General features: G+C 33.1%; 1 protein-coding gene across 1 annotated transcript in view; it reads right to left on the bottom strand.

Annotated features, from left to right (window-relative positions):
• Window positions 1-26,641, bottom strand: part of LOC144851086 (uncharacterized) — a 134,720-nt gene that overhangs the window by 47,181 nt on the left and 60,898 nt on the right. Inside the window, exons 25-62 of the mRNA XM_078708609.1 lie at window positions 26,417-26,539; window positions 26,151-26,273; window positions 25,685-25,807; window positions 25,367-25,489; window positions 24,986-25,108; window positions 24,645-24,767; window positions 24,342-24,464; window positions 23,415-23,537; window positions 23,186-23,308; window positions 22,920-23,042; window positions 22,454-22,576; window positions 22,136-22,258; window positions 21,695-21,817; window positions 21,255-21,377; window positions 20,120-20,242; window positions 19,655-19,786; window positions 19,349-19,471; window positions 19,078-19,200; window positions 18,396-18,518; window positions 17,965-18,087; window positions 17,595-17,717; window positions 17,179-17,301; window positions 16,837-16,959; window positions 16,422-16,544; window positions 16,145-16,267; window positions 15,618-15,740; window positions 14,965-15,084; window positions 14,576-14,698; window positions 14,011-14,133; window positions 13,462-13,584; window positions 13,054-13,176; window positions 12,584-12,706; window positions 12,116-12,238; window positions 11,554-11,676; window positions 11,012-11,134; window positions 10,455-10,577; window positions 9,930-10,052; window positions 9,620-9,742 (exon numbers count right to left, since the gene is read on the bottom strand). Of these exons, the coding sequence (XP_078564735.1) occupies window positions 9,620-9,742; window positions 9,930-10,052; window positions 10,455-10,577; window positions 11,012-11,134; window positions 11,554-11,676; window positions 12,116-12,238; window positions 12,584-12,706; window positions 13,054-13,176; window positions 13,462-13,584; window positions 14,011-14,133; window positions 14,576-14,698; window positions 14,965-15,084; window positions 15,618-15,740; window positions 16,145-16,267; window positions 16,422-16,544; window positions 16,837-16,959; window positions 17,179-17,301; window positions 17,595-17,717; window positions 17,965-18,087; window positions 18,396-18,518; window positions 19,078-19,200; window positions 19,349-19,471; window positions 19,655-19,786; window positions 20,120-20,242; window positions 21,255-21,377; window positions 21,695-21,817; window positions 22,136-22,258; window positions 22,454-22,576; window positions 22,920-23,042; window positions 23,186-23,308; window positions 23,415-23,537; window positions 24,342-24,464; window positions 24,645-24,767; window positions 24,986-25,108; window positions 25,367-25,489; window positions 25,685-25,807; window positions 26,151-26,273; window positions 26,417-26,539 (4,680 nt within the window). The remainder of the gene's footprint in view (window positions 1-9,619; window positions 9,743-9,929; window positions 10,053-10,454; window positions 10,578-11,011; window positions 11,135-11,553; window positions 11,677-12,115; window positions 12,239-12,583; window positions 12,707-13,053; window positions 13,177-13,461; window positions 13,585-14,010; window positions 14,134-14,575; window positions 14,699-14,964; window positions 15,085-15,617; window positions 15,741-16,144; window positions 16,268-16,421; window positions 16,545-16,836; window positions 16,960-17,178; window positions 17,302-17,594; window positions 17,718-17,964; window positions 18,088-18,395; window positions 18,519-19,077; window positions 19,201-19,348; window positions 19,472-19,654; window positions 19,787-20,119; window positions 20,243-21,254; window positions 21,378-21,694; window positions 21,818-22,135; window positions 22,259-22,453; window positions 22,577-22,919; window positions 23,043-23,185; window positions 23,309-23,414; window positions 23,538-24,341; window positions 24,465-24,644; window positions 24,768-24,985; window positions 25,109-25,366; window positions 25,490-25,684; window positions 25,808-26,150; window positions 26,274-26,416; window positions 26,540-26,641) is intronic.

Genomic DNA, 26,641 nt, shown 5'->3' on the forward strand with positions numbered 1-26,641 from the left:
AAAAAAAACAAAAATACTTATTCATACATATTATTATTTCATTCATTCCAGGCAACGCTGCCTGCCTTTATTTTATCTTTAGGCCATGGGCCCATAGATTCATAATTATTACAGTGACGTTGTTTCTCTCTTATTTAACGATACAAATAGATACTTTGACAGGTTAACGTAAACATTTACGTCTGTTAGTAACCTATATAACTTTGAATAAGAGGGATTACGCCAATAATAAAGACTCAGCAATGTTTCCCTTTGCGCCTTATAAGAAAAACGTGATACTCGTCTTCTATTTGTTGCACATATGATATAGATTCAAGGAATTATCATTTACTCTAACATTTACATTTCAGTTGTGTGATGTGAAGTCCTTGTTTGTAACTATTGAAAGGAAAGTTCAAGAATAAAATATGAAGATAAATGATTGATCATTAAAAAGAATAGTGTGTAAACAAATTAAAAATTGTTCCCAGCAGAAATGTGATTTATTTATTTTTAACAACGTAGCCTACAAAAATACAATGATGAGGACCTCCATAGAAGCCATAGATTACAGTCTTTACAGTAGTCAAGACATCAAAAGTAAAAATCGATCAATTTCTTTATATTATTCTTTTATATATGTACAGTACGGTATTCTGTGTGGTGAGGTTTTTACAATATAAATACTGTCAATATCTGTTCCAACTATAAAAATCAAATAAATAAAAACAATATATAACTTATTGTTTACATGGAGGTAATCAAGCGTCATAATAATGTAGTTATAACAACTCCGAATGTGACAGAACTATTTTGTAATGAAAAATAAGGTTATATCTATATCTACCAAATGTTTGACATCGATCTCCGATGTAATTGGTGGTACATGTACAGTACTTAAGCACTGGCATCGATGTGCTGTGCAACTGACTGTGATACATGTTGTTACAAGTTGCAGAGTTAAGACATGGGCTAGAATTTGCTTCCGCTGTACAAACATCCATTGATGGTACTTGAACTAAAAAAATTGTATTACATTAGTTATATACTGTATATTAATTATTATATATTTATATTAAATTCAAGTTATTTATCAGCTTTCAATTTGGGAAATCATGATATTTCATTAATGTATCTCTTATATTTCGGATAGTAGGCCTACATCCATATAACAGTAACATAGAAAACAAAGAAACTAAAATCAACCAGAAAATTAACATCTTCCACAATCACCAACCAAAACGTGTTGCACCAACGCTGAAGTTTGAATTGTGGAAGTTAATTTCATTATTTTGCGCACTTACCACGACATTTAGAAAATATCTTCCTTCTCAATAATCTGTCTTCTATATTGTTATTTCAATCGATTTTGTATCAAATAAAAAAATATTTAAAATTAAAAAAAAAAATACATACTGATAGTAAACTGGCAAAATGGGCCTGTGTAACCAGTCACACACTTGCATGAGTATTGGTCAGATGGTGCTAGAGATGAGCCTTGATTGTAGCTATTGTAACATGTAGAGCTTGCAAGACATCTGTTGTTCGAACAAGCATCAAAAGATGGAGTGGATGCTACAATATTGGAAAGATGAAACGTTAAAGGCTACGAGGTAAAGGTTAAATATTTGTGTACTTCCGAATAAATTCAAATCAAATCAAATCAAATTAGGATTTGTATAGATACTTTTAAAATGTTATAAGATGAGTACAATATTTACATTATTATTCGGTCGTTAGGTAGGTACTGTAGGTAGGTAAGTAGCCAAATCTATATAAACAAGCTAAAGAATGACCATTTCCTCTCTTTCATGACTCAGGTACAATCAATATCTCGTGAGTTTAACACCATTGCAATATAAAATGTACATTTTATTAACAAAACAAACAATTGTTTTCGTAGTAGGTTCACTTACATAATAATGTTCCGCAATTGGTTCCTCCGTATCCAGATGTACACACACAAATGTAGGAATCAAAAATGTCGAAACAGGTGGCACCGTTGAGACATGGTGAGTTACTACATGCTAGGCTAGCTGAATTAATAAACAAAATAATAATGTCAATATAATCATTTGTTATGAGACAAAATATCATCTTTCTGTACTTCCTTTATAGAATCGATTTTCCTCTTCTTATTCTAATCATAGTCTAACTCTATTATGAATATTTTATGTATGTCAGGCCATAACAGAAATCTAAGTAGAAAGTTCTGTATAAAATACAAATTTCTCATTAATACTTGCATAAATGAACTATTAGTATAAATTTCCCTCAAAAATTCACCATGCAACAGTAATTACAACACAAACATAGTATTATTAACAATTAAGCAATAAATATTTTTAACAAAAATAATTTTGCTGTAATAGTATATTGGGCCCAATTTCAATAAACTTTTTTTAGATTTCTAAAGCTAAAGCAAAACAAAAAACATTGTTATTTATTATGTGATGCCAGGTTTAACATTTCTATTTATAAATACAAACATTGCAAGCATTAATTATAAGCCAATTCAAATTTGGAATAAAGGAAAAAATAAATTATTATATATAATTATAGAGAATGACAATTTTCTCCTCATTCAGTTTTTTTTATTGAATTACACAGAAATAAACAAAAGTCAGTTCATTTGCCATGGTAAATAGCATAAAATGTGATTAAAATGTGGGTAAGACCGAATGAAACAAATGGTGTCCATGATTTGTTAAAATTTGAGATGGGTTGGTCCAACAAAACAAGATTAGTTAGTGAGCATGTCAACATTATTCTACTGCAGTTAATACAGTAGTAATTTTGGTTTACTATGTAATATGTCTATGCAATTATTTAGCCAGCTATTTTGGGTAATCCAAGCGCTGTTTATTATAGAAACATTATACATTATACGTTATTGCACAGTAAAAAATGTATTTTACTACAGTAGAACAATTTGAACATGATTGATTAGTAACAAATTACCGTCACAGTTATCGCCAGTAAATGGTGAAACACATTGGCATGTGTAACCCAGTGATCCTCCTTCAGTACATGTCCCACCATTGAGACATGGATTGTTGCTACAGGAGCCAATGACTGCACACAAACATGAAATTCAACATACCAAAAAGCTTGTAATATTAGTAAACAATAAAAAGCAAATTACAGACAGGTCTGTAAACTATGAAACAAAACAACTGATTTGTTATATAATCTATTATAATATACTAGGTGAGATATTTGGCCTACTCTGACATTGAGAAAACTTGCGCAAGTAATTCTCGAACCAATGACTTCCAGAACACTATACCTTTAAACTACTGGACTTAGGGGTTAGATTCAAGCTTAACTAAGCAGCGTTTACTAACAGGATGACCAATTACTCAACTCCCTGACGCAAAGCTACTCTACAATTACCATCCTATAATAATATACTTATTTCATGAAAGAATCTTAATTGTTCATTTATTAATTTGTTTTTTATTGCTTTTTTAAGAGTAAAATTTTTTTCGAAAATAAATTGTTTGTAAAGGAGTGTACTACTTCGCATGAAAGAGAGTTGGGAGTTCTGTCATTTTAACAATTAATTATACAACAAAAGGGTATGTTTTAAAAATACTCATTAAAAATAAATTAATAATACCATTACAAAAAGATTAAAAACCAACATGAAAGGTTAGGAAACCACAACCAATCATTAAACTGTTCTACCTGGTATGCATCTACCAATTACTTACCAATGCATTAACATTTTTTAAATAAAAAGTTTACATAGAAGGGTTGGATTTTTTCCAGACAACAGAACATACATGTATCATTTTTGCAACTCAATCCACAATTTAGTTTGACAACATTCACACACGTACATACTTTCAATTTCTATTGCTTTCGACTTATATGTAGACATTCCTTCCACAAATTTATAGTATAAAGTAAGTAATGTAGAATGTTTAACAATAACAGAAGCAAAGACGCACATACTTACAAACATATATAGGCCTACTAAGTAAATAATGAGAAACACTAAAACATCAATAAAATGAGATGCGTAAAGAAAGAATATAGGATGTAAAAAAAATTATTTAATGTCCAAAATAATCTCAAAGCTCTACCAAAACGGCACACCATTGGAATGGCCCAAATAATCGTATCTTCAAAAATTCTCATTCTTAGACAATTTGGACCTTTAGGATGACTGTAGAAGAACATATTGGTTTTAGGAGAGTTGATAAGTCCCGTTGACAGTTGACAAATAGTCAACGTTTTATTCGTAATCTTGTCACTATATTTAGTAATAAAAAAGTCCTTGATTTATCTTGTACTCATAACTTACCAGTTTCACATCGTGTTCCTGTATAACCTGATGGGCACGTACATAAGTATCCAGTTGAAGTGTCAGAGCACACTCCATTGTTTAGACAAGGGAAAGATGAACATGCTGTTGTTGCTGGAAAATGTTGGAAGAAAAATGAAAAGATATATACAAGACAGAGAAAAGACAAACAAGACAATGTAAAACGGCTGATGAAACTTTGCAATAGACTAATGGTAAAATAAATAACATTACATACGTAAAGTACCTTATAACATATTTGAACTAGAAATTGTAAGTAGCATGGCTTCAAAAAGTCAGAAATTTCAACTATTATTCATTCTTTGTCGTCACCTGTAATCAAAGAGTATACCTAATTGTGTACTCATAACTTACCGGTCTCACATCGTGTTCCTGTGTAACCAGATGGGCACGTACAGAAATATCCATTGGTGGAAGTAATTGAACAAGCGCCACCATTTAGACAAGGGAAAGATGAACATGCTGTTGTTGCTGGAAAATGTTTGAAGAAAAATGAAAAGAAATGTACAAGACAGAGAAAAGACAAACAAGACAATGTAAAACGGCTGATGAAACTGTGCAATAGACTGATGGTAAAATAGATAACATGACATAAGTAAAGTACCTTATAACATATTTGGACTATAAATTGTAAGTAAGTAACATGGCTTCAAAAAGTCAGAAATTCCAACTATTATTCATTCTTTGTCGTCACATCCTGTAAGCAAAGAGTATACCTAATTATGTACTCATAACTTACCGGTCTCACATCGTGTTCCTGTGTAACCAGATGGGCACGTACAGAAATATCCATTGGTGGAAGTAATTGAACAAGCGCCACCATTTAAACAAGGGAAAGATGAACATGCTGTTGTTGCTGGAAAATGTTGGAAGAAAAATGAAAAGAAATGTACAAGACAGAGAAAAGACAAACATGACAATGTAAAACGGCTGATGAAACTTTGCAATAGACTGATGGTAAAATAAATAACATGACATAAGTGAAGTACCTTATAACATATTTGAACTAGAAATTGTAAGTAAGTAGCATGGCTTCAAAAAGTCAGGAATTCCAACTATTATTCATTCTTTGTCGTCACATCCTGTAATCAAAGAGTATACCTAATTATGTACTCATAACTTACCGGTCTCACATCGTGTTCCTGTGTAACCAGATGGGCACGTACAGAAATATCCATTGGTGGAAGTAATTGAACAAGCTCCACCATTTAGACAAGGGAAAGATGAACATGCTGTTGTTGCTGGAAAATGTTGGAAGAAAAATGAAAAGAAATGTACAAGACAGAGAAAAGACAAACATGACAATGTAAAACGGCTGATGAAACTTTGCAATAGGCTGATGGTAAAATAAATAACATGACATACGTATAGTACCTTATAACATATTTGAACTAGAAATTGTAAGTAAGTAGCATGGCTTCAAAAAGTCAGGAATTTCAACTATTATTCATTCTTTATCGTCACCTGTAATCAAAGAGTATACCTAATTGTGTACTCATAACTTACCGGTCTCACATCGTGTTCCTGTGTAACCAGATGGGCACGTACAGAAATATCCATTGGTGGAAGTAATTGAACAAGCTCCACCATTTAGACAAGGGAAAGATGAACATGCTGTTGTTGCTGGAAAATGTTGGAAGAAAAATGAAAAGAAATGTACAAGACAGAGAAAAGACAAACATGACAATGTAAAACGGCTGATGAAACTTTGCAATAGACTGATGGTAAAATAAATAACATGACATACGTATAGTACCTTATAACATATTTGAACTAGAAATTGTAAGTAAGTAGCATGGCTTCAAAAAGTCAGGAATTCCAACTATTATTCATTCTTTGTCGTCACATCCTGTAATCAAAGAGTATACCTAATTATGTACTCATAACTTACCGGTCTCACATCGTGTTCCTGTGTAACCAGATGGGCACGTACAGAAATATCCATTGGTGGAAGTAATTGAACAAGCTCCACCATTTAGACAAGGGAAAGATGAACATGCTGTTGTTGCTGGAAAATGTTGGAAGAAAAATGAAAAGAAATGTACAAGACAGAGAAAAGACAAACATGACAATGTAAAACGGCTGATGAAACTTTGCAATAGACTGATGGTAAAATAAATAACATGACATACGTATAGTACCTTATAACATATTTGAACTAGAAATTGTAAGTAAGTAGCATGGCTTCAAAAAGTCAGGAATTCCAACTATTATTCATTCTTTGTCGTCACACCCTGTAATCAAAGAGTATACCTAATTGTGTACTCATAACTTACCGGTCTCACATCGTGTTCCTGTGTAACCAGATGGGCACGTACAGAAATATCCATTGGTGGAAGTAATTGAACAAGCGCCACCATTTAGACAAGGGAAAGATGAACATGCTGTTGTTGCTGGAAAAAATGGGAAGAAAAGGGATGTACAAGACACAGAAAAGACAAACATGGCAATGGAAAACGACTGATGAAACTGTGTAGCGTCATTGGAAAACGTTAACCGAAGGGTATCGAAACATGGAAGAATCATGATTAAGAAAACAATTACTAAATTTAAAGTGATGTTTTTAATTAAGCCAAACCATAAGAATTGTTTATAGCAATATCTTATTTATCACCCAATAATGCATGATTAAACAAGCCCTGCTAGGCCTAGTATCTAGGCCCAGGATATTCCATGATTTATTTTAATACAGGCAAAGGTACAAGCGGCGTATGTTGCGTGCGCGACACACACATTGCGTTCTACACTTCCGTCTAAGCGAAATCAAAAAGAACAAGTACGTTGCGCAACTATTGACTGAACCTAGCCTACGCTGTTATGCAAATGAGTGGAATGCTGACGTCATCGCGGTTAAAGTTAATGTTCCTGCGAAAGCTACCTATTATAAAATATTAAACACATCTAGGTCTGTATATTTTAATTAGAATAAATATAATTATTTTTGGAATCTATCGAAGAATATTACACAGCTCATCTGAATAACAAAAATGTAAGACACAAACTTATCACCTATATACTACCGTCAAAAAGGTATATATTGAAGGTAGAGGGAATGGATGCATTTAATACTTACAAGTTTCGCATAAAGCTCCTGTGAAACCTGAAGGACATGTGCAGGTAAACGATGTGCATGTTGATGACACTGCGGTGCAAATACCACCATTCTGGCATTGATTCACGTTGCACCCACCAGGCGTAACTGTATAAAAATAATTTGTAAAAAAAACAATACATATACAACTATTATTACCTCCGCCAAGGAGGTTATATTATCACCCCTGTATGTTTGTGTGTCTGTCTGTCTGTCTGTGAACAGTCTGGAGGCAACAGTTTTTATCCGATTCTCACCAAATTTGGTAACAATGATCTATGCCTCAAAAGCTCGGACGAGTTCGACTTTGAGGGGAAAAGGTCAAAGATCAAGGTCCACAAAAAAAAAGAAATAACAAAATACAAAAAAAAAATAAAAAACTCAGCGGGACTGTAAACCAGCGATCTCAACTGTGAGAGGCTGAATACATAACCATTACACCAAACTCTCATCCACAACTTTATAGTGTGCATTTAGCCTATTTACACTTAGAAAAAATAAAAAATAATGTAAAAAAAATATATTCATTTTCCGGGGACATTTTATGTAGGGGAATTTTACAGTAGGCGGAGGTTTGTACTCTCGGAGTACCCTCTAGTTAGGTTATATTATATCACAGTATCGTGTGTTGTTCGTTAGTCTGTCTTATGTATGCTCTTTTTCATAAATTTATATTGTTGCATTTTATCTTGTTTCTTATCATTATATGATGCCAAATAAAATATCAAATCGAAAGATATTTTATACGGCGAGCGTTATTTTGAGGTACTTACATGTTTCACAGTACTGTCCGGAGTAACATGAAAGACATGAACATTGATAGAATGTGCATGAACCAGTAACGGCTACACATGGAGCTCCATTCTGACATAAGTTGTTATCACAAGCATTTACACCTAAAATAATGATAAATTTATCATTTATTAATTCGTTCGTCTGGAATATTCTACTATATTTTGAGAGGTATTCATTTTACATATTTGCAGTTTCTTCTATACAGTATAAATTTTGTATTGATAACGTAAATTGCTCGCCCTTTAGGCAGAATGTTCCATTAAATTGTGAAATTTGTGAAATGGAATTTATTATATTATACATGGCCATTGAGGTTTTTAAATACTGTAGTTAGCTTTACTTGTTTCGCAGAATGATCCAGTGAAGCATGATGGACAGGCACACGTGTAAGCAGTACAAGAACCACTAACAGTGTTACAAACTCCTCCATTTTGACAAGAATTGGTGGAACAGGCATTGAGTTCTATGTAACAAAACAAATACAAGATTATGCCGTATAGGACAAAGTGAATTAGGCCTAGGATTGTCACTGCCGCCATAGCCAGGGATGTATCAATACAAATGTAGGTACAGTATTATCAGCTAAGCGAACAGTGTCAATACAATTCCTTTTTTAAATCAAATACAACAGAAACACCAAAATATAATTTGTATTAGAATCTGCAGATGAAAAAGAGCACAGATTGATCAAATAAGAGGAACTATACTAACTATTAGGCCTAACAATAACATTTAAAGATACAAGAAATAACAAAATATATGATGGCATTATCAGGAATTTATTCGAAACAACAACAACTCTTTGGTATTGTGATGCTATGGACTGGTGGTTTAATAAATATCACGACACACATCAAGAAGACCAAGACATATTGCAATAGTACAACATGCTTAAAAAATAGGCGCTAAAAAACTCAAAATACTTTATTGCATGCTATGTAGTTATTTTTTATTTTGTCAAATATAAGGTTTTATTTTTCCTATTTGTTTCCTTTAATATAGAGTTAGTGCAGAATCTGAATTTAAAGAATAAAAAGAGAAGGTAATTATAAAGAAAAGTGTTGGTAAAGTAAATTGTATTTATAAAATAAATACTTTAAATTGACTGACGTGCTTATGCATTATGGGAAAAAAATAAGTAAGTATTCTGCTTACGTGTTTCACAGAAAGTTCCAGAAAAGCATCCGCTGCAGGAACATGTGTAAGAAGTACAGGAACCAGCAACAGCAACACAATTACCTCCATTCTGACAGAGATTGTTGTTACAAGCATTGACGGCTACAGAAAAAATTGTATTTGTAACCATTATTAAAATCATTTAATTTTATTAGGATCAGACAAACTATAGCATGTTAATATTACTTAAATAGTAATGTAATGTAAATGTATAATAATAATTATGTTAATATTACAGTACTTACCTGTTTCACAGAATGATCCAGAAAAGCATGTTGGACAGGTGCATGTGTAAGCAGAACAAGAACCAGCAACAGTGTTACAAGCTCCTCCATTCTGACAAAGATTTCCACTACAGGCATTGATTGCTAACAATAATAAAATACATTCAAAATAGATAATTGTAACATAGGTAATATAGTTTATAGTTTTTTTACAAACCTTTACTTGCTGAAAGAAAGAAACAAGAAGTGCTTACATGTTTCACAATAATGCTTCACTAAAGCCTATGTAAAGATGTAAATGTATAATAATATATATTAATATGATAATCACCTGTTTCACAGAATGTTCCAGAGAAACAGCCAGAGCATGTACATGTGTATGCAGTACAAGAACCAGTAACTGCAACACAGGCAGCTCCATTCTGGCAAATGTTGTTGGAACAAGCGTTTTGAGCTAAAAAATAACCAATATATTTAGATTCATTGAATAATAGCGTAATAATTATATATATGCTAATTTTTCTGGCTGTTTTATTTTATTGTTTTGATTTAGCTTATTTTATTTTGTATCTCCTTTGAGATCTAGCCAATGATACCCACAGCATTGTCATTTTTTCAATTATTTGTCTATTATATATACAGTATAATGTCTAATATTTACTTTCCTTTATGTCCATCTATCTATGCTACTTTTTATGTTATGGTATGGTTTATTTTGTATCTCAATAAATATCTCGTCACTGTATTGCTATTTTCAGTAAAGCAACAATCACACTATAGCAAGTTTTTAGAAGTACTACAACACACCACATTTAAAGACCCCAGTTCAGCATATACTCGGCTAAAAGTGGCTTACTTGTTTCGCAGAATGATCCAGAAAAACATCCACTACAGGTACATGTGTAAGCAGTACAAGAACCACTAACAGTGTTACAAACTCCTCCATTCTGACAAAGATTTCCATTACATGCATTGATAGCTACAAAAAGATATGGCAGTAACTGTGCTAACTGGTTGTAGTGACATTTAAAAAATATAATCATATATCAATTGCAGTAAAAAAAATGTAGTTACAGAAAGTCTTAGCAGATGTATCTGTGTTGCAACCTTCCTGTCTTCACTATCTCAGGCATAATAATATTGTTATGCTAACCATATGCGCACGTGAAAACAAGATGAGTTCTTTTCAAAATAGAGACGGCAGAATAAGTGATGATCAATAGGCTTAATAAGTTTTTCCCTTTAGCCGAAAAAAGAACCACTCAGTAGGCCTAATAAACATATAACTACGGACTTGGTCGAGTAATATAGGGCTTCTTAATACATAGATTAACTAACAAAAGAATATTATTAAGAAAGAACATTAATTATATTTTCAAAATTGATTAGTAAATAGAAGGCTATTGTTCTTACATGTTTCACAGAATGTTCCGGTAAAACACCCTGAACAACTACATGTGTATGCTGAGCAAGAGCCAGTAACGCCAACACAAATACCTCCATTCTGACACAAGTTGTTGGAACAAGCACTGATAGCTACAACAAATAGAATCAATAGGTTAAGAAAAATGTACTACAGTAGAACTCCTCTATAGGATGACCCAATGTCTCGCCATAATATGCGTGTCCCCTGAGTTTGGCCGGAGTGTCTAAGTACAATAATGTTTTCCCGTCTTCGTTTCATGGGGAAGTGTCCCAAAGTAGGGATTATACAGTAGTAAATTCAACGTGGCAGGTCCTTGGTTTTATTTTTATCAAGATAGCTGTACAAATTATACAAAACTTAGGCCTATATATAACATTGAAAGTGCTCCGTTGATGTTATTGTTTTTGTTTCTCTCTTTTTGTGAAATTTAGTATGACATACTTTGCCTTTAAAAAGTATATATTTTTATTATTATTATTATATACATACATTGACAGATATCTAGGTAATTTTTAATGGAGATATTTACCTGTTTCACAAAATGCTCCAGAGAAACATCCAGAGCAGGCACATGTGTACGCAGTACAAGAACCAGTAACTCCAACACAGGCAGCTCCATTCTGACACAAGTGGTTGGAGCAAGCATTTAGAGCTAAAGAAAGCAAACAATATATTTTTATTAATTGAACAAACAATAGTCCATAAAGACTTCCAGCGAATGTAAAGCTTGTATTTTCTCTAGAGAATTTAATTGCACAAAGATATTTCAATTGGCCAAAGCCTTTTCTGTGACGTTTCCTTAAATGTTTGCTTCAATAAAATGAATAGTTTGAAGGAGAGAAAATGAGCAACCAATTACAGTTAATGAAATAAGGTATGTATTTAGGTGCTTGCAGACATAATTATGATCAAAATTAAAATTGCATATCTCTGCTATTGTAGTTTGAACTTAAAAATAATAATGAAAATAAATCGTGGGATTTGCAAATAATAGCGTTCTTTTTTTATTCTTGCAGATTTTTAACCAGATCGAGTTTCTCTCTTTCAGTTAAAAATTTAGTCAATATACAGTAGTTGTACTATAGCTTTACCTGTTTCACAGAAATTTCCAGAGAAACACGAGGGACATGCACATGTGTATGCTGAACAGGATCCTGTTACCCCAACACAGACAGCTCCATTTTGGCATACATTGTTATCACATGCGTTAACATCTAAAAACAGTAGGATTTTGTCAACCAATTGTTAAAAGTAGTTCAAAATGTATAAAATGCCTTTCAAATTATATAACAAATTAAAATGTCTTCTTGTTAAATTGTTATCTAAAATGTATTTTCTCCCTGTGCTATTTTGCAGAAACTGGTGCAACGTAAGCAACGTATAACCTGTGAACACATTCGTTAATGAAAATTGTTCTAATTACACAAATACCCGGTAATAATTTCTTAGGTTTATGCTACATTCATTTATGATAATGTGATTTCAAATTTTGAAAAAGCTATTAAAATTGAGTACGATTTGATAAAAAAAAAGTTGATATTTATATATAAAATGATTACCTGTTTCACAGAATGATCCAGTGTAGCATGTTGGACAGGTACATGTGTAAGCAGTACAGGAACCAGCAACAGCAAAACAAGCAGCTCCATTCTGACAGAGGTTATTGGAACAAGCATTCACGTCTGTAAGTAATACATTGTGATAAAAAAATAACTGTCTTTATAGAAGAATTAATACATCATAATCATCATCAGCATAAGTTTAGTATCGAGGAACTCGATGATTATATCTAACATCTGTCTTTTGGTGAAAAAGTCTAGCCAGGTCTTCTGTGGTCAAGATATTTAGACTGCGCTTAATGGTCAAGGTATCTAGAGGGTTTTCAATTATGCTTAAATTATTCAGAAAGTACTTGCTGCTGTTGGTAACGCCCCTAACGTGGTTTCATATCCTATACAAAATAGAATCAAAACTGTTTGCACCCTACCTATCTGACTTTTATAAACATTTGCTGTTGATGTGGACATACCTGTTTCACAGAATGATCCGGTGTAGCATGCTGGGCAAGTACAAGTGTAAGCAGTACAAGAACCAGCGACAGTGTTACAGGCTGCTCCATTCTGACATAGGTTATTGTTACATGCATTCACAGCTGTAACCATAAAAAAATGACATTCCAGAATCACAAACAATTATAAACAAATATAAGTTTACTCTGTATGTGTCTGTTTCTACTGCTAAAATATAACCGATTAATTTAACCCTGTGAATAAATATTCCCATTCCTTGGCAGCAGAGAATCGGGACAAATTTCAAATAACCGGTTTTAATTGTGTTCTCAAAACAACGGTTAAAACAGCAAGAAGTGAGAATTCATTAAGCTGAAGGAATAATATGAAGATTGTGTCTGTAGATGGTGTCTATTTATCTAATTTACCTGTTTCACAGAATGTTCCAGTGAAGCATGATGGACAGGTACATGTGTAAGCAGTACATGAACCAGCAACAGCGTTACAAACTGCGCCATTTTGACAGAGACTTCCACTACACGCATTGATGGCTGAATAAAATGGAATAAACAGTGTCTTAAGTTACATATGTTTAATAAAACACAATTATTTTAATTATTCGGAAAAAATATCCAAGCAATCACAAATCCATCCTCCTAAGATAAGAAAATAACTGCTAAAGTGATGTTATAATAGTATAACCCCTCCTTTGTGTCACCCTTTTTCAGAGGAATCCCAATAAGGGGATGTTTTCCTGTAAAACGAACAAGGAGAAATATAGGTTTAACACTATGACGAACAACTATTTAACTATTAGCTGTATCCCTATGGCGGTGTGCTCTTGCTATGGGTTCTACTGTGATAAATAAATAAAACAAAATATTTTTCTATTATTTTATAATTATATTTCACTGAATATTACGGGCAACTTTTTCGAGAATTGACTGCAATAATTCAAAATAAATAAAGACTTGTACCTGTTTCACAGAATGTTCCAGTGTAGCATGTTGGACAGGTACATGTGTAAGCAGTACATGAACCAGCAACAGCGTTACAAACTGCGCCATTTTGACAGAGACTTCCACTACACGCATTGATGGCTGAATAAAATGGAATAAACAGTGTCTTAAGTTACATATGTTTAATAAAACACAATTATTTTAATTATTCGGAAAAAATATCCAAGCAATCACAAATCCATCCTCCTAAGATAAGAAAATAACTGCTAAAGTGATGTTACACGTATATGCTGTACAGGAACCAGCAACAGTGTTACAAGCAGCTCCATTCTGACAGATATTACCATTGCAAGCATTGACAGCTGAGAATATCAGAGAAAAAAGACTAAAACGTTAGTGTAAGAATATGAGTTGTTCAAGCCGCACTGACACTTGTACTAACAGTCTAACAGTTGTCATAAATAAAACACCTTTTGACTGACTATAGGAAATAATTGAATATGTGATTGTTAAAAAGTTTAATAATCAATAGTGGGGAGTTTTGTGAACACAACAAGCAGAGATTGCTAAATGCAGTTTTTACCTGTTTCACAGAATGATCCGGAAAAACATCCGCTACAGGTACATGTGTAAGCAGTACAAGAACCAGCAACAGTGTTACAAGCTCCTCCATTCTGACAAACGTTATTGTCACAAGCATTGACAGCTGTATTAAAATAATTACAACAAAATATATAACTTATACACATTTTGTTTTCTAGGTGGAACACAGGAATAGATAATTCAGTAAGGTCAACGATTTCAATTATTAAAGGCACACCGTACCCAGAAGAAAATTCCATTTTAAAAATAGATTTCGAAAATACGTTCAAACTTTATAAAATGTATTCCTAAAGAAAGTCTTTGCAAAAATCATTATGTTTTTTCAAAGATTTAGCTGTTAAACAAATATATAATACAATGTGTATATACCTAATTCGCAGAATGATCCAGTAAAACAGGATTGACAGCTACAAGTGTAAGCAGTACAAGAACCAGCAACAGTGTTACAGCCGCCATTCTGACAGATGTTATTATCACAAGCATTGATGGCTACAGAACCAAATAGATATTTAAATTCTGATTATAATAATAATAATAAGATTTTTATAGCGCACATACCACTCAAGAGTGCTCAAGGCTTTTTAATTTAATTGATGGCTAAATCGGGGTAGTTTGCATTAAATTATGTATCAAAAATCAAAAACGAAAACAAAACTTTTCAGGTGCTCTTTTGTACCTAATGCAATACATTTACAAAACTCTAAAATTAAACGGTAAATAGAAGAGTGCATTTTTTATGTGTTATTGTACTCTTGTAAACATATAAACTTATGTTAACTACAATTAATGTGCAAAATTGAATCATTATTATAATAAGTAATTTTTAATCTTTTATCAGAGAATTGTAATGTTTCTGTGTTGTTATAATGCTATTCTGTGTTGTGCAATTTTTTGTATATTTTTACTGTTTTATTTATATTTTATATGATGATATGCCAGATTTTCAAAGCAAATTTCAGTTAATTTCAGTTTTAATGGACAAATAAAAATATTATGACTATATTAAGGTTTAGTATTCTTACCCGTTTGACAGAACTCCCCTGTAAAGCAGCTTGGGCAAGTACATGTGTAAGCTGTACATGATCCAGCTACTGCGATGCAGTTTCCACCATTGGCACATTGATGGTTAGTACAGGCATTCAGTGCTGAAAACGATTGATAAATGACCTTTAATTTCTATACCGCTATCAAAATATTAATAAAAAGGTTCCATGAATAATAATGGTAACTACTAAGAGTATACCCCTAACCCGGAGTGTAAGTGTAACGCTTAGCCGAATTTCAGTACTGAAGCCTATCTATATTGAATAATACTGTACAATAGGCGAATTGTATCATAAGTCAAATGCCTAAACCTTAACATAAAACAGGCACCACGTGTGATACATAAGTGACACTGTATTAATGAATTTGCCTATGATACTGAACATATTAAGTGGATTGGATACAGTACAGCGTATCCGGTGAAATCTTATAATAGTAATAATGCGATAGACTACAATAATGCTTACAACTTTAAAAAGGAGGTCAATGCAATAGAAGAACTAACCTGTTTCACAGAAATTTCCAGAATAACACGTGGGACATGCACACGTGTACGCAGTACAGGAACCAGAAAGAGGACTACAATTAGCGCCGTTTTGGCAGAGGTTACTATTACATGAGTTTATAACTGCAGAAGAAAAAGAAAGCAATCGTCACGTACTAGGCCTACTGGCCAATGATTCAATCGGGCACTTTAGTGAAAAATGATAAAATTCTAAAACAGCGCATTTTATACGGACAAGTCTACAATGGGCTAAAACTGCTGAAGCATAAATACTTACAGGATTCACAGAATGTTCCAGTGTAGCAGGTTGGACAAGTACATGTGTATGCAGTACATGAACCAGTGACAGCGTTACAAGCAGCTCCATTCTGACAAAGGTTTCCAGTACAAGCATTGATAGCTATAAAATCAAAAGTTATTAACCTAATCTGAGTATCATATTAGTTTAGATTTGCATGATGTATTATAGCATTGCATTAGCTCGATAAAAAGCTTTATTGAGATAACATGTGGTGTGACTAAAAACAATCAAAGGTTGGTTAGTTGAGCAGTAACTAGAATTAAACTTGTACTCTGGTAGCTAAATGCACAGATAATGAATGGATGAGAAAACCTGGTTATAGCTGACTTCACATGGGTTAAAGAAATGCACTTGTCATGACGCTATAGACTAGAATATAATCACATCGTACCTGATTCACAGAATGTTCCAGTGAAGCATGTGGGACAGGTACATGTGTAAGCAGTACAAGAACCAGCAACAGTGTTACAGCCAGCTCCATTCTGGCAAATGTTTCCACTGCACGCGTTGACAGCTAAACATAAAACATCAATACAAGGTTAAGCAGATTTCGGATATTACAAATTTTGTTATCTTCTTTATCTCCAAAATAGTGTTAACAAATAACGACATGAAAACAACCACTGGTAATGCACACCAGCAATTAATATCATTTATTTGTCGAGGTCACGCTCAACATATAACTAAGGAAAAAAACAAAACTACTGAAGCTTTTATAACCGCAAAAGATTACCTGTTTCACAGAATGTTCCAGTGAAGCATGCTGGACAGGAACATGTGTAAGCAGTACAGGAACCAGCAACAGAGTTACAAGCTCCTCCATTCTGACAAAGATTACCACTGCAGGCATTGACGGCTAGAAAAAAAATGAGAATACAGGTTTTCTTTAAAATGTCATATTTTATGTTAGGCCTAAAACTAATTTGTATCCGTAGCTTTGGTCATCTCTAATCCGTAGTGTTTCCGTTAGCTCGCATGTTTGTTTGGGAGAAAACCCCATGTTAAACACTTGATTACGAACAATGTTCTGAAATAATTTTAATAGAAACTAATTCTTGTTCTCCGAAGAGGTAATTTTTACAAATCATTTTTTTTGACTGGGTATTTTTTCACATCACTATTTACATTAATGTTAAACATATTACTTACATGTTTCACAGAATGTTCCAGTAAAACATGATGGACATGTACATGTGTAAGCAGTACAGGAACCAGCAACAGAGTTACAAGCTCCTCCATTCTGACAAAGATTACCACTGCAGGCATTAATAGCTACCGAAAACACAAACAACCTAGTTTATCTTGAAATTAAACATCATGTTTTTGCTATCATGCAAGACATCTTAAGTTAGGTAGAAACAATTCTGATTGGCAGTTGGTGTATAAAGCAGATCTAACAGATTGCGGGTTTAGGTTTGGGAGACTCGCCCAAAAGAACCTCTGTTTTCTGCATTTATATTGTCGAAATGTAATACTGTATTTATTCTTAATATTTCAACGTAATCCTATAAACAACTACCTGTTTCACAGAAAGAACCGGTAAAGCAGCTTGGGCATATACATGAGTAAGAAGTACATGATCCTGCTGCTGCAACACATGCAGCTCCATTCTGGCAAACATTCCCACTACATGCATTAAGAACTAAAAGAAAGACAAGGAAAACATGTGTATATGTTTTGACATAGTAATGTTTCATTTTTATTTGAGGGGGATTAAGATAATAACTACAATGATTATAATTAATTATAACAAATACAGTACAGTACTTCAACAATTCTGATCGTAAAATATGAAAAATAATGCAAATATAAATAAAAACATGCCTAATAATTATATATTGAATTTTCAGAACGGTCTCTGACTGTTTGCTGCCGGGTTATACACGAGAAAAGAAATTAAAGGAATTTATGCAATTGATATTTTAAAAAAACAAATACGGGTTTACATACGGGTTTCGCAGGAAGTTCCGGTGTAGCATGATGGACAGGTACATGTGTATGATGTACAAGATCCTGCAACAGCATTACAGGCTCCGCCATTTTGACAAAGATTATTGGAACATCCACTCGTTACTGTAAAGAATTATAAATTATGATAATATTTATTCTTTCCTTTAGGCCTATTCATTCATATTTAATATCCTAATTATATATGTTTTGAAGGTTTGCATGGCGAAAATGTTGACAGACGTTTTGATCAATTCCTTTCACTGTGTTCTTGTTATTTTAGAAACAAAAAGTTATAACAACATGGTCTAGGAAGAAATCAGACAAAAAGATCTTCATCATGGGCAGCTTCCGTCCGTCTGCAACTGACCGCAACACAAAGTAACACACAGTCATGAACGTATTTGAGTTGAGTTGCGTTCAGTTGAACCTAATCAGTTGATGTGAAATACGATAACATATAGGCCTACATTAGTTCTTCTTTAAATTGCGGTATTGGTAGCTACCACTAGTCATGTCGACATGAGACCTTGCACACATGACAATTTTGGTTCCTTCAGTTCCGTGCACACCTGTTCAGTCGACTCGAGTGCTCTTATGCTATCAGTCCCTTTCAGTTAAGTTGACCTGTTTTTAGTTCCGTGTCGACCTAAAATAACTAAAATGATTAATTGTGTTTACTTACATGTTTCGCAGAAAGGCCCACTATAACAACCTGAACACGAACAAGTGTACAGGGTACAGCTTCCAGGTACAGTGTTACAAAATCCTCCATTCAAACATAAGTTGTTATCACAAGCATTCACAGCTGTTGATGTGAAAAAAACATGTTGCATTGAAGAGAAATAAAAAAAGTAAAATAACACTGTATAGTGCAAAAGTTATACACAATCATTAATAAATTGGAATTGTCTCAATAATTTGACATGCCGGCTAGTCTTGCTCAAAGTACTTACCAGTCTGGCAAAAAGCTCCGGTGTAGCATGCTGGACAGGCGCATGTGTATGCAGTACAAGAACCAGCAACGGTATTACAACCAGCTCCATTCTGACAATCATGGTCATTACAAGCATTTACAGCTACAAAAAAGATAATTGAGTCAATAAATATACTAAATTTAAATTCTAAATATTTTAATTTAAGACCGTATTATAAAAAATGTAATTTAAATGTAAATGGGCCAGAGGCCTCTATAAAAAATAAATATTAAATCAGATATGCATTATAATAGTAGTATTATAATACATTAGAAACTAAATTACCTATTTCACAGTAGGTTCCAGTAAAGCAATCAGGACAGCTACATGTATAAAGGTTACATTGGTTGGCAACATTAGTGATACTGCTACAGATGGCTCCATTTTGGCAGAGATTGTTGCTACATGGATTGATGGCTGGTTTAAAAAACACAAAGTAACATAAATGTTAGGGTACTATATTAGTATCTTAATTACATTGATCAACTTTCTAATATGCTAATATTTCATACGGTACACTTTTTATTGAGCGTAGTAAATGACAAGATAGAATGAATAAGATTGGAATCATTTGCAACAGATGGTGTTGCAAGGTTCGACAATCGGATTCGACTATCAAACTAAACACAACACTACATAACTACTGGAACTGGAATTTAGCAGTGAAAAGTGTGTACACAAGTGGAAGATACATTACTAAGTGTATTAGGCCTATACAAAGAACAAGCTGAAAATACTTTATAGGCCTACCTGTTTCACAGAATGATCCAGAAAAGCATCCGCTACATGTACAGGTGTAAGCAGTACAGGAACCAGCAACAGCAAAACAAGCAGCTCCATTCTGGCAAAGGTTATTATCACAAGCATTGATAGCTAGAATTAAATGTTCAATATTAATAATATTAACATTACTTGACTTAGTCTCTATAAAATCACTCGGACATTTTTTTCGGATGATTTTTTTTTAATCACTATGTCTGTAAGCAACCAATACCGCAGTGTGACTGAACGCCAAACTCACTAATTAACTAATTAACATAGGCACAGTAAAATTAATAAAATTACGTAGTAACCAAATTTACATACAAATGCTACAAAAGCAATAATTAATTTTTATGAAAACTAGCATATACACAGGTAGTAAAATGACAAGGAGGTTTAAGACTAAATAAGATAGGAAAATGAGATTAGAACAAGAACTAAATTAAATAGATATTATAAGTGAAAACAGAGATCACTATTGATAACAACAATGCTAGTAGTACGTTGGATTGAAATGTAGTGCTTTACAATCAGATGAACAGTGGAAATTACTATGATGCAAATACTAAATGAAATTGTAAAGTAGTCTACTTAGAAAAAAAATCATGAAACAAATATTGAAAATTTGAAGATAGCCAAGTAATGTACCTTAATTAGGCTATAGAATAAGACTGTGTAGTATGACAACTTGATGTGAGAACAAAAGTGGTAAGTCCATATTGAACGACCATAATTCTACTGTAGAATGAGTGCAGAGGGAAAACTTGACGTGAAAACAAAAGTGTGAATAAAAAAGAATGTTGTTCGAACGACCATAAATCTACTGGATAATTCACTGTGCTATAGGAAAATGTCAGTCGGTTGAAAACAAAATTAAAGAATGAATAAGATTTTTATATTGTTTGGAAGACTGTAAATCTACTGTAAAATGAGATTGTGCAGTAGAATCACTTGATGTGAGAGAGTGAATACAATTTCTCATGATGAATAATTGGAAGACCATAATTGTACTTGTAGAGCTATAAGTATGCAGATTGAACAAAAATGAATTACGAAGACAGCTGATGGAAGTGAAGCTTTGATCAACGGAAAATACAAATAAAACCATCCATGGCAGTTTTACCAGTTTCACAAAATATTCCAGAATAGCATTCTAGACATGTACATGTGTAGTCAGTACATGTTTCAGCTACAGGCACACAAGCTGCTCCATTTTCACAAGCATTCGATTCACACGGGTTTGATGCTATCGAAGGTAAAATCCAACAATTAACAATGGCAGTAACATGCGTTAATAACTAGACAACATATTTACTGTTACTTTGTGTCGATAAGATTCAAGAAATTTTATTGGTGCACTTTAAAATGGAAATTTGTTTTGCTTGGCATAATTAAGACAATAAAAGATGACATTATGATTCTGGTTGCAGACTTTTCTGGTAGAAGTGTAGGCCAAAAGAGCCTTTTGTTAAACAGGCTTTCTGAAAAACAGACATAATTTGAATGTAGTAATAATAATAATAATAATAATAATAATCGATAAAAAGTCCATTTTCTATATACCTGTTTCACAGAATGATCCAGTGAAGCATGATGGACATGTACATGTGTAAGCAGTACAAGAACCAGTAACTGCGGTACAAGCACCTCCATTCTGACAGAGGTTTCCACTACAGGCATTGATAGCTTTAAACAATCCACAAAGAGTAATTTTATATAATAAATCATTTAAAAATGTATTATCTCGTAGTAAAAAAGATTGAGCGTTTCTAATGTTGTGTTCCTGGAAACACAGCAACTGTAATACATCATAGAAACAGGCTGTACAATCAAACAGTTAATCTTACTATAAATAAAACTTGCTTTTCATTCAGATAAACAGACTTTCAATTTATTTCTTCAAAATAACATAATTTTTATTTTTGTGCAAAATAGCATAATTCATTTGACAATACATAATATATTGAATTTATTTATACAACAAAAATCGGATAACATCAATACCTGTTTCACAGAAGGATCCAGTAAAGCACCCGCTACAGGCACAAGTATAAGAAGTACATGAACCAGCAACAGCGTTACAAAAAGCTCCATTCTGACAGACGTTGTTACTACAAGCATTTAGAGCTAGAAAATAATGAATATTGTTTCATTTCATATCTTTATTATTATCAATTATCCAATTAAACATAGGCCTATAATACATAACAAATTAATTTAAAAAAACAAAATGACTGCGAATTGTTCAAAGATTATTCAATGTGAATTCAATAGAAATAATTAAATTGAGAGAAAATCTAGAAATAAAATGTAATAATTCACCTGTTTCACAGAATGATCCAGTAAAACACGATGGGCAGCTGCAAGTGTAGAGAGTACAAGAACCGGGGACAACAGTACATACTCCTCCACTCTGGCAAATGTGGTTTTGACAAGCATCTACAGCTGTTAAAATACAAATAAATAATTATAGTATACCATTGTGCTTAATGTAAGCCAACTGATTGGTTAATAACTGGTATATGGTTAAAACCATGTCCTGCTATCTAGTCATTATTGTATCTTACTTTTCTCTTGCATAAAATGAATACACCTCTACGTAGGAGCTAAGCCTATTGTTTAGACACTGTATATTTAAACATTTCTGCAGATAGAATAGACTTTTCGGGTTTTTTTATCAGAACATGTTTTAAATTGATATAGATCTGAAACTTAACTATATCTGTTATATCAGTGAAATCATTATCAATATTTACAATGTGTGAATTAAAATAAAGAAAGCACTAACGCGATTCACAGAATGTTCCCGTGAAGCATGATGGACAGGTACATGTGTAAGCAGTACAAGAACCAGCAACAGTACCACAAGCTCCTCCATTCTGACAGAGATTACCGTTACAGGCATTGATAGCTAAAATAAAACATCACTACACATTAAAGCAAATACAAATCACACAAAACTGCAACAAACGTGATGTCTGTTGCTTGTTTACACACAACATAATTTTTGGGATTAAATATTTCTCACGGATTGGAGAAACCATTAGCAGATACCTGTTTCACAGAATGTTCCAGTGAAGCATGATGGACAGGTACATGTGTAAGCAGTACAGGAACCAGCGACAGCGTTACAAGCAGCTCCATTTTGACAAACGTTGTTGCTACAAGCATTGACAGCTGAAATGTAATGAGAATTAATACGGGTGTTCATAATTTTTTAAGCAATCCCTTCTCTATCCAAGCCCATCCAAAAAAGGAATATTTGACTGCAGTGTAGGCCTACCTGTTTCACAGAAATTTCCAGTAAAGCATCCGCTACAGGTACATGTGTAAGAAGTACAAGAACCAGCAACAGCAAAACAAGCAGCTCCATTTTGACAAACGTTGTTGCTACAAGCATTGACGGCTAATGAAAATACAAAGTAAAACCCAAGTAATTAAAATCATATGTTATCCAATATCCAATCCGATTAAAATCTCACTGATATTCTTCAACATCCTGGCTGGTTTCTAATTTGAGAAAGTTATACAAATTCAAAGTTAGAGATGAATTCATTTCTGTGTATACACAGTAAAAGAAGTCTTGAGTAACATCACCATAGGATTATGATAGGAAAAGCTACATCTCAAACAGACACAGATCTACGAACAAAAACTAGGAAACCACCAGAAGCATGGAGAGAATGTTAAACAAGGTATTCTCTGCCACAGTTAGCATTACACCAAAATATAAAGTGTTTTTCACAGAGTAAAAAATAAAATTTACAATTATAATCCATACAGTCATGGGAATCACGATACGCTTATGATAGCAACAAGTACACCTTTAATATAACACAAAGCTTCAGAAATAAACCTAAAAATAAAAACTAGAAACACATACAAACAACAGAAGCATGGATACAATGTAGAAAAGAAAGGGTATTCTCCATCCCAGAGAAAACACTTCACCAAAAAACACCAGATATAGGAGTGCTCTTTGCAGAGAAAAATATAAGATCATAATTATAGAAGCACACCAGTAACACGAAGAAGGTAAATGTAACAAAAGAAATTAAGTCTTAAGTGCAAATAAAGACTAGTGCACAGAATAATAATTGATTGATTGTCTACAAATAACAGAAAATTTACTTCAGAATAATAAACAGTTTGGCGTAAAATACCAGCATGCTATTCTCCAATCCAATTTTCACATTGTTATTCTGATTACCTGTTTCACAGAACGATCCAGTAAAGCATGATGGACAAGTACATGTGTAATCAGTACAAGAACCAGTAACAGTAACACATGCAGCTCCATTCTGACAAAGGTTACCATCGCATGCATTCACGGCTAAAACATTTTGTTACAAAACATTTAAACAGTTACATTTAAACAATAAGTAACAAAGCAACACAAACAAAATACATAATGGGTTACTGAAACGATATTAAAACAGTAAAATATTAGTTTTTTATTTTGCAGAAAAACATCAGGATTTCAAGGAAAATTGTTGACTGAACATAATTTTACCTGTTTCACAGAACGATCCTGAAAAACAGGCGGGACAGGTACATGTGTAAGCAGTACAAGAACCAGACACAATAGCACATGCACCCCCGTTCTGACAAAGGTTACCATCACATGCGTTCACAGCTAAAAACATTCATTTTGTTTTAAAAAAAAACATTTGTTCACAAGAGTCAAATATAGCAACACATAGTCAATGCAAATTAACACATATACCAAAGGTCATTATGACCAAAGCGACACAAACAAAAAACACAATGGGTTGTTGAAACGATATTAAAACACTAAAATATTAGTTTTTTTAGTTTTGTTTTTTTCGGATTGAAGAACCCATTGGCACATACCTGATTCACAGAATGTTCCAGTGAAGCATGATGGACAGGTACATGTGTAAGCAGTACAAGAACCAGCGACAGCGTTACAAGCAGCTCCATTCTGACAGACGTTTCCACTGCATGCATTGACAGCTGAAATGTAATGAGAATTAATACGCGTGTTCATAATTTTTTTTAAAGCAATCCCTTCTCTATCCCAGTCCATAAAAAAAAAAGAATATTTGGCTGCAGTATGCCTACCTGTTTCACAGAAAGTTCCAGTGAAGCATGATGGACAGGTACATGTGTAAGAATGCCAATTTTTATTTTTGTGCAAAATAGCATAATTCATTTGACAATACATAATATATTGAATTTATTTATACAACAAAAATCGGATAACATCAATACCTGTTTCACAGAAGGATCCAGTAAAGCACCCGCTACAGGCACAAGTATAAGAAGTACATGAACCAGCAACAGCGTTACAAAAAGCTCCATTCTGACAGACGTTGTTACTACAAGCATTTAGAGCTAGAAAATAATGAATATTGTTTCATTTCATATCTTTATTATTATCAATTATCCAATTAAACATAGGCCTATAATACATAACAAATTAATTTAAAAAAACAAAATGACTGCGAATTGTTCAAAGATTATTCAATGTGAATTCAATAGAAATAATTAAATTGAGAGAAAATCTAGAAATAAAATGTAATAATTCACCTGTTTCACAGAATGATCCAGTAAAACACGATGGGCAGCTGCAAGTGTAGAGAGTACAAGAACCGGGGACAACAGTACATACTCCTCCACTCTGGCAAATGTGGTTTTGACAAGCATCTACAGCTGTTAAAATACAAATAAATAATTATAGTATACCATTGTGCTTAATGTAAGCCAACTGATTGGTTAATAACTGGTATATGGTTAAAACCATGTCCTGCTATCTAGTCATTATTGTATCTTACTTTTCTCTTGCATAAAATGAATACACCTCTACGTAGGAGCTAAGCCTATTGTTTAGACACTGTATATTTAAACATTTCTGCAGATAGAATAGACTTTTCGGGTTTTTTTATCAGAACATGTTTTAAATTGATATAGATCTGAAACTTAACTATATCTGTTATATCAGTGAAATCATTATCAATATTTACAATGTGTGAATTAAAATAAAGAAAGCACTAACGCGATTCACAGAATGTTCCCGTGAAGCATGATGGACAGGTACATGTGTAAGCAGTACAAGAACCAGCAACAGTACCACAAGCTCCTCCATTCTGACAGAGATTACCGTTACAGGCATTGATAGCTAAAATAAAACATCACTACACATTAAAGCAAATACAAATCACACAAAACTGCAACAAACGTGATGTCTGTTGCTTGTTTACACACAACATAATTTTTGGGATTAAATATTTCTCACGGATTGGAGAAACCATTAGCAGATACCTGTTTCACAGAATGTTCCAGTGAAGCATGATGGACAGGTACATGTGTAAGCAGTACAGGAACCAGCGACAGCGTTACAAGCAGCTCCATTTTGACAAACGTTGTTGCTACAAGCATTGACGGCTAATGAAAATTCAAAGTAAAAACCAAGTAATTAAAATCATATATTATCCCATATACAATCCGATATCGTTGGTTGTATTTAAAATTTCACTGATATTCTTC

Source organism: Antedon bifida, chromosome 8, assembly GCF_963402885.1.
Source record: "Antedon bifida chromosome 8, ecAntBifi1.1, whole genome shotgun sequence".
Lineage (NCBI taxonomy): Eukaryota > Metazoa > Echinodermata > Crinoidea > Comatulida > Antedonidae > Antedon > Antedon bifida.